Source organism: Chaetomium fimeti (assembly GCF_033439085.1).
Source record: "Chaetomium fimeti strain CBS 168.71 chromosome Unknown B0H64scaffold_3, whole genome shotgun sequence".
Lineage (NCBI taxonomy): Eukaryota > Fungi > Ascomycota > Sordariomycetes > Sordariales > Chaetomiaceae > Chaetomium > Chaetomium fimeti.
The window spans coordinates 4,354,396-4,370,187 of record NW_026944331.1 but is presented as its reverse complement, the minus strand read 5'-3'; the positions used below and the strand labels follow the sequence as shown (position 1 = coordinate 4,370,187).

The following is a 15,792-nucleotide window of genomic DNA, read 5'->3' as shown; positions in this document are numbered from 1 at the left end:
CAGGCCGCAGCAAAGGGTGGAAGGTGACATGTATAATTTCAGCTTCTCGAGATAATCCTCACACTCATCAACGTCTATTTTCTTTGCTTGGTCTACGTCTACGTAAGGACCAGCCAGACAGCGACATCGACCTCTTGCTCCACCCAACGCGCTACAGCTTCAGCAGCCGCAACAAGAAGGTGGCCTTGCTCACCTCTTGCTCCTCTTCAGCGATGATGCCCTCCTCCTTCTCCGCTGCGATCTGGCCCTCTACATGTGTCACGTCGTGCTTATCCAGCGGCCTCCTCAGTGCCTTGGCAATGGTTGGCTGGTGCGTCTCAAACACCATCCCAATACCGGTCTCCTCCGGATCAGTCAGTACCTTGTACTCCATCTTGACATCGTCTGTCGGCTGCAGGCCGGCCTTCTTGCGTAGGCGCTGTACCCGGTTGATAATCTCGCGGGCAAGGCCCTCCTCGGCGAGGCCGGGGTAGATCTCCGTGTCGAGGATGGTGAGGACATCGTTGTCCGTGTTTGTCTCAAGGTTCTTGAACGCCTCGCCCCCCTTAAGCCCACGTTTGACGACTAGGTCACCTTCCAAAAGCGTGATGCCGTCAACAACAATCTTGCCGTTGGTGGCGTACTCATGAGCTTCATCGCTAGTGACATTTGGGAGGGCCTTCTTGACGCGGGCCATGTCCTTCTTCAACTTCTTGCCGAGCACTGGCCAATCAGCGGTGACACTGTATTGGACCCCATATTTGGCCTCGTCCGACGTCAGCACCAGGTCGCGAACGTTGAGCTCCTCGGTGATGTATCCCTGAAGCGACTCCACATCTTGCAGGTATTGGGGGTCATGGTGGATAACAATAAGCGTCTTCAAAGGCTGCTTGAGGCCAATGGTACGCCTCTCGCGGGAGTATCTCGCGAGCTCAATGACTTTCTGCATCCGTTGGACCCGGCGCTCGATGTCGACGTTGAAAAGCTCCTGTCGCACTTCGGGGAAGGGCAGGAAGTGGATGCTGCGAACATCTTGCCCCTTCTTCTCGGGGATGTGGGGTAGGAGCCGCAGGTAAATGGTATCCGTCAGGAAAGGCGTAAATGGCGCGAGACCGCGGCACAGCGTGAACAATACCTCGAACAGAGTGTTCAGGGCGTGGAGGGTATCATCGAGCCCGTTCTCGCCCTTGAGACGCTTTCGGTTGAAACGGATGTACCAGTTTGTCGTGTTGTCAATCAGTTCGAGTAGCTTGGGTACGACCGTGTACAGACGGTAAGCTATGATTGCGGTCAGCGCCATAAGGCCATTGTCAACATCCGGGGGGGCTATGACTCACCTGCCATCTCCTCGTTCACAAACTTGAGCAAGCTCTGGCAGCTGGCCAGGATCCACTTGTCCATCACGTTGGTGTTCGAGGCCTCCATGCTCGGGTCGAACAGGTAGTCAATGTTCTCCACCTTCTTCAGCAGGGTGACCTGCCCCTCGAAGAACTTGTAACTGTTCCAGAGCGGGAGGAGCACCTTCGCGACGACCTCCTTCACACCGGTCTCCTTGAACCGGAGAGGCTCGGCGCGTACCACGGGCGAGTTGATGAGGTACAGACGAAGAGCATCAGATCCGTATTTGGCCATCACGATGTTCGGGTCGGGGTAGTTCTTCAGACGCTTTGACATCTTCTTGCCGTCTTCCGCGAGGACAATGCCGTTGACGACACAGTTCTTGAAGGGAGAGACACCAAACAAGTGTGTGCCAAGAACCAGAAGAGTGTAAAACCATCCTCTCGTTTGGTCGAGGCCTTCGGCGATGAAGTCGCCAGGGAAGGACTTCTCGAATTCCTCGCGGTTCTCGAAAGGATAATGTTTGCTAGCATAAGGCATGCTTCCGGATTCGAACCAGCAGTCAAAGACCTCCTCAATTCTCCTCAGGGTGCCCTTGCCTTTCTTGCTGGGGATGGTGATGTGGTCGATTTTGTCGCGGTGGATATCGGTGATCTCGCCCTCGTAGCCACTCAACTCCTTGAGCTCGGCGATACTGCCAATGCATACTCGTTCCTCCAAGTCGTCGCTCACCCATAGGGGGATGGGAGTGCCCCAGTACCGGTTCCGCGATACGTTCCAGTCGCGGGCATTGGAAATCCAACTAGCGAAGCGCTTCTCTTTCACAAAAGAGGGGACCCAGTGGGACCCCTCAATGTTCTCCAGCATCTGAGGGATGATTTCAGGGATGCGTACGAACCAGGAGGGCACCGCCTTGTAGATCAGGGGGGTGTCGGAGCGGTAGCACATGGGGTACGAGTGCTTGAGTTGCGACTCCACCACCAATCTCCCGGAGTTCTTTAGGTGCTTGATGATGTGTTTGTCGGCCTCCTTGACGCCCATTCCGGCGAAGTCGGACACCTTGCTGGTAAAGCGGCCAGTGTCATCTACCGGATCGGGAGGCGGGCGCTGCTCGGTGACAATACCGTGCTGGATAGCGACGTTGTAATCGTCTTCACCGAATGCCGGGGCTTGGTGGACAATACCAGTACCGCTGTCATCGGTAACATATGTCGCGTTGAGGACTCTGAACGCAACGTCCTTGTACTCCTCGTAGAAGTAGTTGAACGGCGGCTGATACTTCCACCCAAGCATCTCCTTGCCCTTGAGCTTCTGGACCACCTTAAACTTGGCCTTCTTGGGATCCTTGTACAAAGTCCCAAGGAGCTTCTCCAATAGGATATAGTTCTTCCCGGACTTCTCGTCGTGGATCTTGATGTATTCGAACTCTGGGTGGGCTGCTAGGCCCAGATGGGAGGGCATCGTCCATGGTGTTGTCGTCCAGGCGAGAAGGCTGGTCTCGGGGTCGTCATCGAGAGGGAACGAGACAACGATGGCGGGATCGGTAACGTCTTGGTAGTTTTGATTCGCCTCGAAATTGCTGAGGGCAGTCGTGAGGGAAGTCGAATATGGCATCACCCGGTACCCCTGGTACACTTGCCCCTTGTCGAACAGCTGCTTAAACACCCACCACTCGGACTCCATAAACGTGGGGTCCATGGTCTGTTACTGTCAGTGTCTTGTTTAGATGTTTTGACCCCCCTCCAACCGGGACGACCCACCTTGTAGTCATTGTCGAAGTCAATCCAGCGGCCTAGCCTTTCGACCGTATGCCTCCATTCCTCGCTGTACCTCATCACAATGGCTCGGCACTCGGCATTGTACTTCTCCAGGCCCATCTCCATGACAGCGGCTTTGCCCGAGATGCCCAGCTTCTTGTCGATCTCATGCTCAATGGGGAGGCCGTGGGTATCCCAACCGAACCGGCGCTCGACGTGGAAGCCCTTCATGGACCAATACCTCGGGATGATGTCTTTGATGGTAGAGGCGAGAAGATGGCCATAGTGGGGGAGACCAGTCGCGAACGGTGGCCCATCGTAAAAGGTATAGTTGGGGTTCCCTTGAGAGAGCTCGACCTGATTTCACCATCAGCACGGGGGCATGCGACCAACTGAGGTTATGTAACTGGCGCGTACCTGCCGCTCAAATGCCTTGATCTCGCGCCATCTGGCGATGATGGCCTCTTCCTCCTTCGGAAAGTCGATCGACATGCTGGGCAATTCGTTCCGGAAAGGACTTGATGAAGAAGCTGAGGTGAAGCCGTCGAGGGCCGGGATTCTCGACAATTATATAGTCCCGGCGTGTGTTATTTACTCGGCAGGAGTTGGGCTGACCTTTGACTCAACCTTGACAAATTTCTTGACTCAACGGGGGATACGCTCGCGTGGAGGGGTAGCGGGGTTGCGGGCTGTAATATTACCATCTGCCGGCTGAAACAATGACTCGAACTCACCGCCTTGCGAACAGCCTTGGCGTGGCGCACCTGGAAGTACCATTGTATTGGTACCAACCGTATTACGTTCGCCGCGCGTACCGCCGTACGAGCGTTGTACTGTAAGATTGGAAGTGCACAGACCCGAAAGATTGGGCAAGTACCGCGTAATGATACCAAACAATTTACGTGTATTTCTGCGTACTGTGTATTTGAGTCTTCGAGCCCACTCGTTGAACTGATACAACACGACCCTGGCCTGTTAGTTCCCCGATGCTCGTCCGCAAGACATGGCGGCGCAGCTGAGGATGAAGCACAACACAACTCGACAAAACGCCAACCTTTGCCAATTTTGGCACGGCACTCTCCCACCACGCCGATCAACATGGCAGAAACATCCATGAGCTTTTTAACCAGCTAGCGGATATTTTGAGCGAAAATATAGCAGTCATCCCGTACTAGGCCAAGGGGTTGAGGAGGACCTACGATGATCCTGTACCGCTGCGATGAGAGTGACTGTCAAGGTCAATCCCACAATCTGAAAAAGCACTATTCACCTCGCGACTTCTGGTTATAACCCATAGTAAGGGATTTGCATACAGGGTTCTGATGACCGTCTTATAAGTAGCAATCCAAGAGACATCAACCCCCCCACCCACCCCACCAGACTTGTCAGAACAAAAGCCAGCATAAATTGCATCCTATCCATCAACGGGTATCCTCAGACCATGCTTATCCGTTCGTTACATCAGTCATCATATATATCGTAAGGAAAACACGCCGCACGTCGGTGGCATCAACCACGGCTCGGCCCCAAAAGCAAGATACCGTTCCCGGGACACCAGGTCCCCGAAACCTCGTCTGGCACTGCCGCCCCCCCCCGACCTCCAGTCCCACGCGCCAAAAACAACAACCCGTGTAGGCCACCCAAGCACCACGACACGGCCCCTATTAATCAAACCCCCACGGCAAGTCCCGATCCCTCACCTCGGTGCACGTCAGGTACGCGATCCCCGCGGCCCCGGCGCCATGGATCAGCTCGAGCTCGAGACCGCTGCCCATCAGGGGCCGCACGACCTCGCGGGCCATGGCCTTGAGCTCGTCGACGCGCTTCTCGAACTTGCGCAGGTTGTCGCGCGTGTACAGCTCCGGCGTGAGCTTGAGGAACCGCTTGCACTCGTCGTGCCCGAGGTAGCCCTTCTCCGGCCCGCCGCCGCCGCCGCCCGGCCCGGCCCCGAGTAATCGGTAGGTGCGCCCTAGCGATGCGAGGGTTGGTATCGGGGGTGGGAGCGCGACTTGGAGGTTGCTATTGGTGTTGTTGTTGTTGTTGTTGTTGCCGTGCCCGCCGCCGCTGCCGCTGTGGTGGCTGTGGCTCCCCGACCGGCCGTTTGTCGCGCTGCCGCCGCTTCCGCTGCTGTTGCTCCCTAACCTGGCCCTTGGCGCGGCCGCGTTGCGGGCATTGCCGTTGACGTTGCCATTACCGCGCTCGGGAACGGCCGGCATTGGTGGGGAGGTATTATCCGCTAGCCACTGGCGGAAGAGGCTCACGGCTAGCCACTCGAGGTAGCCGGTCGCCGGGCTGATACGCTCGCCGGTGCGGGTTGTGAGCGTGAGGCGGAAGAGGCGGGCCTCGATGCGGCTGACCGTCTCCTCGAGCTCGTCGACCTTGTCCTCGATGATGTCGACGACTGTCTCGGGGAGGGCGGCGCGGATGGAACGCTCGCCCGCCGGCCACTGGCCGACGACGTGGATGAGAGCTTCTTGGAAGATGACTTTGGACCGCGCGAGGTAGCCGAGGCGGAGGTAGCTGATGGGGTATTTGGCGATTTGCTTCCACAGGCGCGACTGGAATTGCAGCATGTGGTGGTCGACGCGGGGGCCGACGACCGCGAGGGCATCGTACTGGTCTGCGAGGTGGAGCAATGACTTGCATTGGACGTAGCCGTCGGCAATGTTGACTGCGTCGAGCAAGGGGGGGTAGTTGTACATGATGCGGAACAAGTTGTCGTAATCTCGTAACAAGTCCTGCTCTTCTAGTGTGGGAGGCGGGAGTGACGGAGTGTGCGTTGAGGAAAGGCTGAGGTTGGCGACGGATCGGAAGAAGGAGTGCGACGTTGACTTGCGGTTGGACTGGCGATTCGAAGAGTGGCTGTTGGAAGACCCACCGAATATTGAGTTGTTGGTTACCGGCGGCGGGTTGCTGTTTTCCTCCTTTTGCACGAGCATCGGTACGTCGTTGTCGTCAGACCCATGGTCTAACTCATACCGCCACCTCCTCCTAGTTTGCGCCAACGGCGTCGAGCCAGGTTTGCCGCCCTCATCCCCGCTTGCCCCTCGGTCATCTATCCGCGCCAGCTCTCCCCCATTTGCGCCGACCCCTTCTATCGCGCCAGCTGGCACGGATGCCACAGGGCCCGACACTATTTGTGCGCGCGACCATTCGTTACTTGTGCTGGCCTCGAAGAAGCCGGAGCAGCGGGTGAGGATGTGTCGATGGAGGAGATAGCGGTTCTCGTGCCCGGTGGCTACGCGCACGACGATCTCGACGTCGCCACTGTGGCTGAATATCGGGAATTCATTCTGCGGTATGAAGGAGGCGCCGCCAGCGTGGGAACGGTTGTACCGTCGCGATCGCGACGAGCTGTGTAACCCGGTCCCCCGGCCGCTGGAGCTGGTTCCCACTACCGACGACGATCCCCGCACCATCAACGAGGTGACCCCGTCGCTGTGATGCGACACCATGAGTGCGCTGGTTCGATCGTCGCGCCCGCCCAAAATTGGTGTCTTCTTTGTGTTCGGTTCCCCTTTCGATTTCTCCTCGCCGCGATCTGGTGTCGCGCCCGGGCTGCCTCCTGCTTGACGGTTCCTAGCTCCTGGCACGCGCACGTTTGGCAGCTGGCGGCTGATTGGCAAAGGCGGTTGTCGCACGAAGAGGGGTCAGCACATCCACATCCCCGAACGGCTCGTCGTCCAGGATTGGGTCCAAATATTATGGTTGAATATCAACAAAGCCGCTCGTCAAAAATATGAGGTAGTCGTAGGGAAGAATCCGTTTCCGGCCCAAAAAAGAAGAAAGTCGAGGCTGAGAGTCGGGCGAGGCTGTGTCCCGGCTGTCGACGGCGAACAAGATACAACTGCTCTGTTTTCGCCACTCAACAGGAGCTCGGCAGACCAGGGCATTTGTCCGCTCCCCTGCTGACAACGATTGGCGACGAAGGTCCGGGTTTGTGTTGCAGGAAACAGGAACAGAGGAACCACCATAGGCGGCAGCGACGAAATAGCGGGGAGTCCGAAGGTGAAACGGAAGGGAAAGCGAACAGGCCTCGAGTTTCTCGGCAAACAAAGAAAACAGGGCCATGTTCACCAAAATGCATACTGCACGTTACCTCCTAGCGCAAGGCCTCGGTGCAAGCTCCGACGCGTCTTCGCGTCTTGTCCACAGATCCGGTTTTTCTTTGTGCCATGTGTAACGGGTGCCGGATTTCTCGATGCGATTTGAATCGATTGGCTTTCCCCGCTCGAGCTGTGTCGCTTCCGGCAGAACTTAGCAAAGGGCAACGCCCGCAGACTGAGCTCACCGACACTCTGGCCGTCCTACCCTACGAGCTTGTGCTTTGCTCGGAATGAGACTTCTTTGGATAAAACAAAGACAAGGCCGAGGGTCTTTTGGCAGCACCAACTCCATGACCAACCCGGCAGACCAGCTGCGAACGCTGCATGGTGGCTGAGACCCCACGCCGAAGCGAGAGAGCCGCTGCTGTGGTTGGCTCGACCCAAATTAAGAATCGCACCACAGCTTTCAGGACGAGTCTTTGTGTTCCTGAGAATGGCCATTACTGTTGTTTTTTCCCTTGCACGCTGGACTTGAGATTTAAAAATGCAACAGGGCGTTGATTGTTTCTACCTATTCGTACACCTATCATGGAGAGCAAGACTGCCCTCCCGTTTCTGCAAATCCCGAAGAGCAAGGTTACCTTTTGCCCAGACTGAAAGACCTTTGCCCGAAAAACCGAATGAAGTCCAATCGTGTCGACGCTGCCAATTCAACGCCATACCGACCACTGGCTGCTCAAAAAAACTGCGCCCAAAAAACAAGCACCTTCCCGCAAACGCCTAGTCCAAATCCCAAAAAGCCGATCAGCTCATGTCCATGTCAGCTGAGGTGATAGGCCCGATCGAGTCCAGAGGCTTGGCTGACTCGGACGCATCCATGGTGTTGAGTCCATCAAAAACGGGTGGTGAAATTTTGAGGTTGTTGAGGGTGCCTTCCGGAGTTGCGCTGACGAGCCGGCCTTGACGGAGATTCTCGGCGAAGAGGAAAAACCCTTCGGTTGCTTCAACCAAGTACGACTGGAGGCCGCGGCTTTCCAAGAGGATCTTGACGTTGCTAACGGGGTAGTGATTCTCGATGTACCGGGCCCAACCACGGGCGGCGGCTTGGATGTGGCCGTCGTCGCTGATTCGGCTCCAGCCGATGCCAAGATGAAGCGTGAAGTCGTCCACGATTGGTTGCGCAAGTGAATCCGAAGACGATGTCATTGGGTTGGTCGCCTCACGGGTGGGGCTGGAACGGCGGCTTGGAAACCTCTCTTCTGAATGCGTGGGTGGCGTCGTCATGTCTAACCGTTGAGATTTATGGCTCCTGAGAGAAGGCCGCGACTGGGCCAATTGGTCCCGTGCGAGAAGGGCCTCTTCCATTTTGCGCGCGTCTTCTTCAGCGGCTCGTTCTTCAACCCAGGTTCCGGACTGGTTGGCGGCATCGGTGATATAGCCAGTAGACTTCTTGATGAGCGTCATGCCGGGGCCATAGATCCATTCATCATCCGGTTCCGACTTGACGGGAGTCTCGGCCAGTTTCTCGGGGGCGTCGAGATTGACTGCGGCCTCGTCTCTGGACCGCTTGCGACCGGCGGCCGTGCAGGTGCGCGCCAGTTGCGATCGCCATGAGGCTGGTGGACTAAAGGGGTGGATTTGGTGTTGCGGGAAGGGCTTGCCGAGCGAGACCTGATGAGCTGCCTGTGGCGGCATGGCGAGAACCGGCGACGAGGCATAGACACGGTCAAACGACGGCATCTTGAAGACCTGTTGAGTACTAGATGAGAGGAAGAAAGGGTTGTTAGAGGTGCAGGAGGTTAGTTCAGGATGTGTCAAGGGCTTGTAAGTGCAGTGGAGTGTAGATGACGTTGAGGGTCGGGGAAAACAAGGCTGGGCAGTGAGTATGGCCGGGAACGGGAAAGAGTTGGCCAAAAGAGGGTGACGGCAGAGTATCGCGACTCAGTGCGCTTGATAATTGAGGATGGCAAAGGTCTGAGGGTTCGAAGGGCGGAAAGGTGGCGCGTTGATTTGGCGAGAGGTCACGACTTGGCGCGCAACGAGAACGGGCGTCGTCGTCTCGTCGTGTAAGCGGAGGGGATGGGGGTGAGGTGATGGGCAACACCAGTTGTGAATTCGAAGGAGTAAGGTAGGTGAAGGCTCGCTTGAGGTGGGCGAGAGTGAGGTGAAAGGAGGGAAAAGTGGAAGAAGAAGGGGGGAGGAGCAGGGAGGGCAATGAGAGACAGTGAGGCAGAGGCTGAGGGAGGACCGGCATGCGAGGACCTGCGCGATCTGGGCGAGGCAGTCAAAAAGGCGACGGAGAGCTGGAGCTGTGGGTGCCGGCATGGGAACCTGGAAGTGTCTCGCTGCCATCCCATTGGCTGCGGCAGAAGGTGGGGTTTGGGTCCACAAGCTTTCGTCTGACTGGCCAACGGGTCCTGCAGCAGTTTGAGGGAGGCGCACAGGCGGCGGAACATGCCAGGGCCCTGCAAAAGGTTAGATCGGCTGTTCTTGTCCCCTGGCACCCTGGCGTGCCTGGTTCGAGCCTTGGTTGTCAGCATCCGCCCCCGCTCCGTGCTTCTTCCTCCGATCTGGGGTCCGTGTCGTGCCGCTCGGGCGGCCGGCAAATCCATGAATCCGTCCCTGCCGCCCTGGTGCAACCCTGGAGCTGCAAGAAAATCCGTTCCTGTCCAATCGGTCTCAGCGCAGCCAGCCTTCGGTTCCGTCACCACGACGCCTCCCTCACGTGCGCAAACAGACGCCTGCGAAACGGGACCGGCTGGGGTCTGCTCCAGTCTCACTCTCGCCCTCGGCCGGTTTTTTCCCCCTTCCATCCTCCAGAAGCAGCGAGATGTTCGAGGGGGTTGAACTTGGATTCGTATCACTACCTATGTTGCGAGCAGGTCGACGGTGCGTCTAACGATATTTGGACCTTTGGAGTTGACACATCTTCCAATTTCCATTCTTTCGTCCACACTCCGTCATCAGTAGGGCCACCTCCCCGCCTGTCATGGTCCTCCCTTTAAAGCTATTCTGCTGAGTTGCGGGGCTGGGATGGACTTGCCCAGCTTCGCGCCATGTCCTCAGCCAATGCCACGTCGTCCAAGTTCTCCGTATCGCCATACAAGCCCTCAAGTCCCGGCGTTCGTAGCTCCAGCGGGCTAGGCTCCCTCCTCCCTCGCCAGACTCGCCGCAAACGAATTGTCGTCCGGCTCCGGGTCGGTTGCGGCGACGTACGCCGGGCCGGTGCCGTGTATGAACCCTGCAGAAGACTTCGACGGCGGGCCTCAGGTAGATTTCGTGGTGTCTGCGGTTGGGACCAAGCTGGCAGGAAGTCGTTGTAGATCCGGAGCCGCCCCGGGCTCATAAACGCAGGAGACGGCGACGAACCTTCGGACGAGCTCCCCTACGTACCGAAGTCAGTTACGCCAACCCCACGGAGCCGTCTCGGAACCTACGTCGTCTTGACAAGTATCAGAGGCATCAAGTGACAGCCGCGAAATCTGATACCAAGTCAGCAATTGTTGCCTCTGGGTCCGGCACCTCTGGCTAAAACGTACTCGATTGGAAACATTCGGAGCGGTCGGGGGGCTGCCGGGCGAAGTTGAAGGCAACGCGCGCCGGGGGGTGGAGGGGCCTGCACCACTCTGCAGCCTCACATCTGTGCTATCTTCTGAGAGGCCGCCCTGGTCACTGCGATTAACCAGGGATCGTATAATTCTTGGGGCTTATGATGGCTACAAACTTGGCGAGTAGGCGTTGCCTCGTTTGTCTCTCCTCCTCTCATACTCGGCGAGTCCACATCCGACAAGCATGGCGGTGATAGTCCCGGCTTGTGAATCATCGTAACACCGCTTTGTTTCGTTTTCTGACTGTTATCAAGCGATTCCCCCGCCCCCGTCAGATCCTCGCGCAAGTCTTGCAAACCTGTTGAGCCATCATCTACAACGGGAGCCGTAGCGACATGCGGACTACGCTTGGGCCGCAGGCACAGCTGCAGTGTCCAGTCGGGGCCTTGCTGCGGTCTGCCTCGTGTTCTCGAGTGTCGCACTTGGCTGCCGGATACTTCAGGCGGCGGAGACATGTCTTTCCCAACCTCCTTGTCCGAGAGCAGTAGTAGTGGCAGATCCGTTACCCAATGACAGATCTCGCTGCGCATAGTAGGAGAGCTGCTCTGGGTGCTATCGTACGCCGTTGGTACGGTTTTGCTCTGGGCGGTACGCGACGGCGAAGTCTCGGGTCGGTCTAGCTTGTATGTAATATTTGTCTCGGCCGGGGCCAAGTCAACACAGATATTGTCCTTCTCGCATTCAAGATATCTGCGGAACCGACGGCGGTGAACAACCTCGGTAACGTCTGCGCGGGTCAAGGAAATCACTGACGGCCTGGGACGTAGCATCTTGTGAGCACTTTGATGTTGGTGTTGTGATATTGGTGCTGGGCAGATGGGAACACCAACAGGCTAGAAGTCTAGGCCACCAAAACGGGTGGGACAGGATCTCTATATCAGGCATTTGGCTTGTTGGGTTCAGAGAAGGAACGAGGCAAAGTCAACCTAGGTAAAAAGGCAATGGCGAGGGAACATTCTCGGGATGGCAACCGCAAGACCAGCTTGTGTAGGGGCTTGGAAGGCTTGATGAACAATAAAAAAAACCTGGAACTTGCATTGCGCCCCCGATGTTCAAATGTAAGGCTTGAGTCTTCTATGCTACGATATAGAATGGATAATGGTGCGAAGAACCCCTGTCAACAAGGTCTTATTCTGTTTAACTTTAGACATCCTAAATCTGTGAATCGCCGGATCGGCTCTTTATAAATCGTCCGATATGTAGAGGTGAAAGCCTCGCATCTTTCGGCCCGGGCTTTTTGAACAGCAGTTTGAAGGAAGGAGGTACATAGTTTGTGTTTGTCGTGACCTTGCAGTTTCCTCGGCAGAAATGTAGGCGACTCTTAGAAACAGAAAAAAAAGGGTTCAACAGTCTAGTTGTCCGTGTGCCGCAAACAAAATAAACAAATAACCCCCAATTACTGAATGCAAAGCTTTCGTCGGTTTATCAAGTATAGGCTATGGCAGCACACAAAGCAGGATTGAAACTTGCACACAGTAGCCAGGTCGTGAGTTCCAACCGAAATGAAGACTGTCTGTCGGGTTGTGTCAATCTCGGGGGCTGTCCGTGTGTCGCCACAGTGTATGCATACAAGCGCACGGTTCCTGAGACCTTTCGGGTCCTCTCCTCCACGCAACACAAGCCATCAACTGGTAGTTGAATGTTCGACGAGATCACGTCCCAGTCCCCAACATCCCTTCGTCATCAACATCGCTCGTGTCTGTCCGGTTACCACGCCGTTTCTCAATCATTTGATATTGTTTAGGGGGGCAAGCGGACCACGAACCCTTGCATCTCTGATGTTTTTGAGTAGGAGACGGTGAGCTGTGGTACCTCCTCGATGCCCGACACTCGGTAAATTCACGGGCCGGGTCTGCCACGAACAAGAGGCGTCCACCCGTTGCACCTCGACACGAAACCGTTTCCCAGAACCCGGCGGTACGGCGACCTCCACAGCCACGCCGATACCCATCGTCTGCTCATTCGACGCCTCCTGTCCCTGGCTCGACCCCTGGCCGCGCGTTCAGCCACAGACGGCACGTCCACTGTCGATAGCTTGCGTCACTCGCTGTTCTCGACCGTTACCCGCCGCCGTACCCCTTACTGACGCCTGCCGAACATACCGTACCCATCATGAACGGCGACATCAGTCTCTCCCAGGCTCTTGGCGGCCTGCGCATTGCCAATCCCGACGACTCCCCAAATCTCTCACAGGGCACCTCGACGAGTCACGACGACAGTCACACGACTCAAGCGGGCGTCAGGGCGGAATCTGAAGAGAGTAGCGATTCCAAGGCCCTTCAAAATGCCGAGCCTGGATTAGGGGCTCGAGATACCCCTCCCCGACAGCCCCACACATACGAATCGGCCGCGGCTATCCTCAAGAACGCACAAAACAGCTTGAACGCCACACGTGGAATCACCGGCTCAACAGGTTCCAGCGACCCCCATCTAGCAGCACAACATGGCGCCTACCCGCCTGCAAACGAGGTGCACCCACCGGCGTCAGCGCCCTTACCCGGTCAGGGTCGGGCAATGGAACACGAGGCGCAAGGGGATCCGTATGTGGGCCCTAGGAATGAGCAGTCTCGATCTTCCGTCTACGGGATAAGGAGCGATCCTCGGTTTGACCAGCCCAATCCCTCACAGATTCCGTCGCGTGAGGGGAGCCGGTCGCACCATGTTGGCCGGCCAGGCCCGCCCCCGCCAGGAGCCGGTCCCAACGGCATGCCACCACCGAGGAGAAGCTCAAAGGCAGTGGGAGGAGGAATTGCCGCAATCCCGGGCATTCCGCAAGCCCCGACCGGGAGTTATGGACCAGAGATGCCAATACCCGCAAGCAGCGAGGAGTGGAAAGACAGGGGCGCGGCTGTGAGTTTGAAAAGAGAGGTTGATGCCGAAGGGAAGACAATCGTCAGGTCTGTCAAGAAGGGGGTTCGGGACTTTTCGTTTGGGCGGACGCTAGGGGAGGGCTCCTACAGCACCGTCTTCCTCGCCACTGACCGCCAGACCTTACGAGAGTACGCTGTCAAGGTGCTCGAGAAGAAGCACATCATCAAGGAAAAGAAGATCAAATACGTCAACATCGAGAAAAACACGCTGAACCGACTTACCGACCACCCCGGAATTGTCCGGCTCTACTATACTTTCCAAGACGAGGCGTCGCTTTACTATGTTTTGGATCTTTGCAACGGTGGGGAGCTTCTGGGCGTTTTGAAGAAGACGGGGACCTTTGACGTCGAATGCACGAGATTCTATGGCGCCCAGATCCTGGACGCCATTGCCTACATGCACTCCCGAGGTGTCATTCACCGCGACCTCAAACCCGAAAACGTGCTCATGGACGACCAAATGCACATCAAGATCACTGATTTTGGCACGGCCAAGCTATTGCCGGACCCTCGAGACCCGAGACCACCAGAAAACCCGTCGACGCTCGCCGCCTCGCCAGACGAAAAGAGGAATGCTTCTTTTGTGGGCACCGCAGAGTACGTGAGCCCCGAGCTCTTGACAGACAAGGCCGTGGGGAAGCCAAGTGACCTTTGGGCTTTCGGCTGCATTATCTACCAACTCCTCGTCGGCAGGCCGCCTTTCAAGGCTGGGACAGAGTACTTGACCTTCCAAAAGATCGTCGGTCTTGAGTACGAGTTCCCCCCGGGTTTCCCCCCTGCGGCGCGGGATCTTGTCGAGCGGTGCTTGGTACTGGACCCGGCCCGGCGTCTTACTGTGGAGCACATCAAAAACCACGAATTTTTCGATGGGCAGCAGTTTGGTAAGGAGTTGTGGCGGACGAAGGCACCGCGCCTACGGCCCTATGTACCTCCAGCACAGGAGCCCCACATCATCCAGCTTAACGGGGGCGGCGGATCGAGTCCGCCAAAGCCACCTAATTCTCGAGGAACCCACGGCCCGCCCAACGGCTCAAGACCGGCCAGGATCATCACGGAACTCCCACCACCAACGCAATTGGACATCGAATGGTCGCCGGTTCTGACGAGAAACAACGAGCGGATATTGAAGCTTGGCGACCTGATGGTAATATCTTCCCCAATCCCAAACAGCCCGCATGGACGCGGCGACGGTGACGGCCACAAGAAGCTATCGCGCTTCTTTGGTGGCAGCACCACTAAAAAGAGGCAACGGCTCGTCATGATTACCTCTGGCGGGCGCATTGTGCTCGCTCCGGCCGGTGGAGAGGAGAAGAGAGCGAAGCAAGAGATCTCGCTGCTGGGATCTGATTGTGTGTGGAAGACTCAATTAGACGCCAAGGGACAGGCAGTGTGGTGTGTCGACACGGTAAGTTCTCATGCCTCTCGTCATGCCTCCCAACATAATACTCGACACCCTTCGGAGAGAAGACAGCCACTGACATGGCCCCAGAACGGTGTGCACTACACGTTTGAAGAACCCAAGTCGTCGCAAAATAGCGAGGCCAAGTTCTCGGTTGACGACTGGATCGAGTCGCTGGAACGAGCAAAGGACTTGGCCATCTCCCAAACCTTGGTTGGCCCCTACAGCAGCGACAACGGATTTGGCGACATGTCATCGTCCATGTCGAGCCCGGAAAGCACCATGGGGGGGAGGACGAACTTTGCCGAGGGATACAGTGTCAGCGACAGGTCGGGCCGCAATCAGCTCAGCAAGAGCCAGGCGAGCCTGCCAGAGGAGGTAAATGTTAAGCGCAACCGCTTCAGCAAACGGCAATCCAAGAACGGATTGGGCGCGGCATTTTGAATTGGATAGGCGCTTCGAGATGCCGGTTTGACGCATCCCCCCGTAGTATACCAGACGGGGGGTGGCAGTCGGGCAATTGGAGGACTTGGACATGGAGCATGGAATGCATGGGGCGGTCCGAGGGCCGTCTCGGGAGGTTTTTGGGGGGATGGCATAGCATTTCAACTGCAACTACTACTACCTTTAATGGGCATTTCTGGGAGCGTGGCGTAAGCTCTACCCGCATCATCTAGCCAGCCACCCATCTCGCTTTTGGGCTTTTTTTTTTTTTTTTTTTTTTTTTTTTGCGTTTTTGTAAATGATTTTCCTGGGATGTGTGGGAAATACAGGCTGCGCTGTTCCTGTGTCTAC

At 56.8% G+C, this 15,792-nt stretch overlaps 6 protein-coding genes across 6 annotated transcripts; 1 reads left to right on the top strand and 5 right to left on the bottom strand.

Moving 5' to 3' along the window:
- Nucleotides 1-151: 151 nt before the first annotated feature.
- On the bottom strand, nt 152-3,566 carry B0H64DRAFT_321125 (tRNA synthetases class I-domain-containing protein; the record flags this gene model as incomplete). The annotated part of the gene is made up of 4 exons (XM_062800494.1): nt 152-1,257; nt 1,317-3,018; nt 3,078-3,431; nt 3,492-3,566. The coding sequence occupies 4 exons, from the start codon at nt 3,564-3,566 to the stop codon at nt 152-154; spliced, it is 3,237 nt and encodes a 1,078-aa protein (XP_062661549.1).
- Nucleotides 3,567-4,738: 1,172 nt separating this feature from the next.
- B0H64DRAFT_416852 (uncharacterized protein) lies at nt 4,739-7,145 on the bottom strand (the record flags this gene model as incomplete). The annotated part of the gene is made up of 2 exons (XM_062805200.1): nt 4,739-6,682; nt 6,960-7,145. 2 exons carry the CDS (start codon nt 7,143-7,145, stop codon nt 4,739-4,741), a joined length of 2,130 nt encoding a protein of 709 aa, XP_062661548.1.
- Nucleotides 7,146-7,772: 627 nt separating this feature from the next.
- B0H64DRAFT_136404 (uncharacterized protein) lies at nt 7,773-9,000 on the bottom strand. The gene has a single exon (XM_062798217.1). It carries the CDS (start codon nt 8,858-8,860, stop codon nt 7,925-7,927), a length of 936 nt encoding a protein of 311 aa, XP_062661547.1. The 5' UTR covers nt 8,861-9,000; the 3' UTR covers nt 7,773-7,924.
- On the bottom strand, nt 9,001-10,030 carry B0H64DRAFT_136403 (uncharacterized protein). The gene has a single exon (XM_062798216.1). The coding sequence runs from the start codon at nt 9,931-9,933 to the stop codon at nt 9,142-9,144; it is 792 nt and encodes a 263-aa protein (XP_062661546.1). The 5' UTR covers nt 9,934-10,030; the 3' UTR covers nt 9,001-9,141.
- A 653-nt stretch (nt 10,031-10,683) lies between these two features.
- Nucleotides 10,684-11,864, bottom strand: B0H64DRAFT_136417 (uncharacterized protein). Its single transcript, XM_062798218.1, has one exon. It carries the CDS (start codon nt 11,496-11,498, stop codon nt 10,755-10,757), a length of 744 nt encoding a protein of 247 aa, XP_062661545.1. The 5' UTR covers nt 11,499-11,864; the 3' UTR covers nt 10,684-10,754.
- A 976-nt stretch (nt 11,865-12,840) lies between these two features.
- B0H64DRAFT_321073 (kinase-like domain-containing protein) lies at nt 12,841-15,441 on the top strand (the record flags this gene model as incomplete). The annotated part of the gene is made up of 2 exons (XM_062800489.1): nt 12,841-15,003; nt 15,088-15,441. The coding sequence occupies 2 exons, from the start codon at nt 12,841-12,843 to the stop codon at nt 15,439-15,441; spliced, it is 2,517 nt and encodes an 838-aa protein (XP_062661544.1).
- Nucleotides 15,442-15,792: the final 351 nt, after the last annotated feature.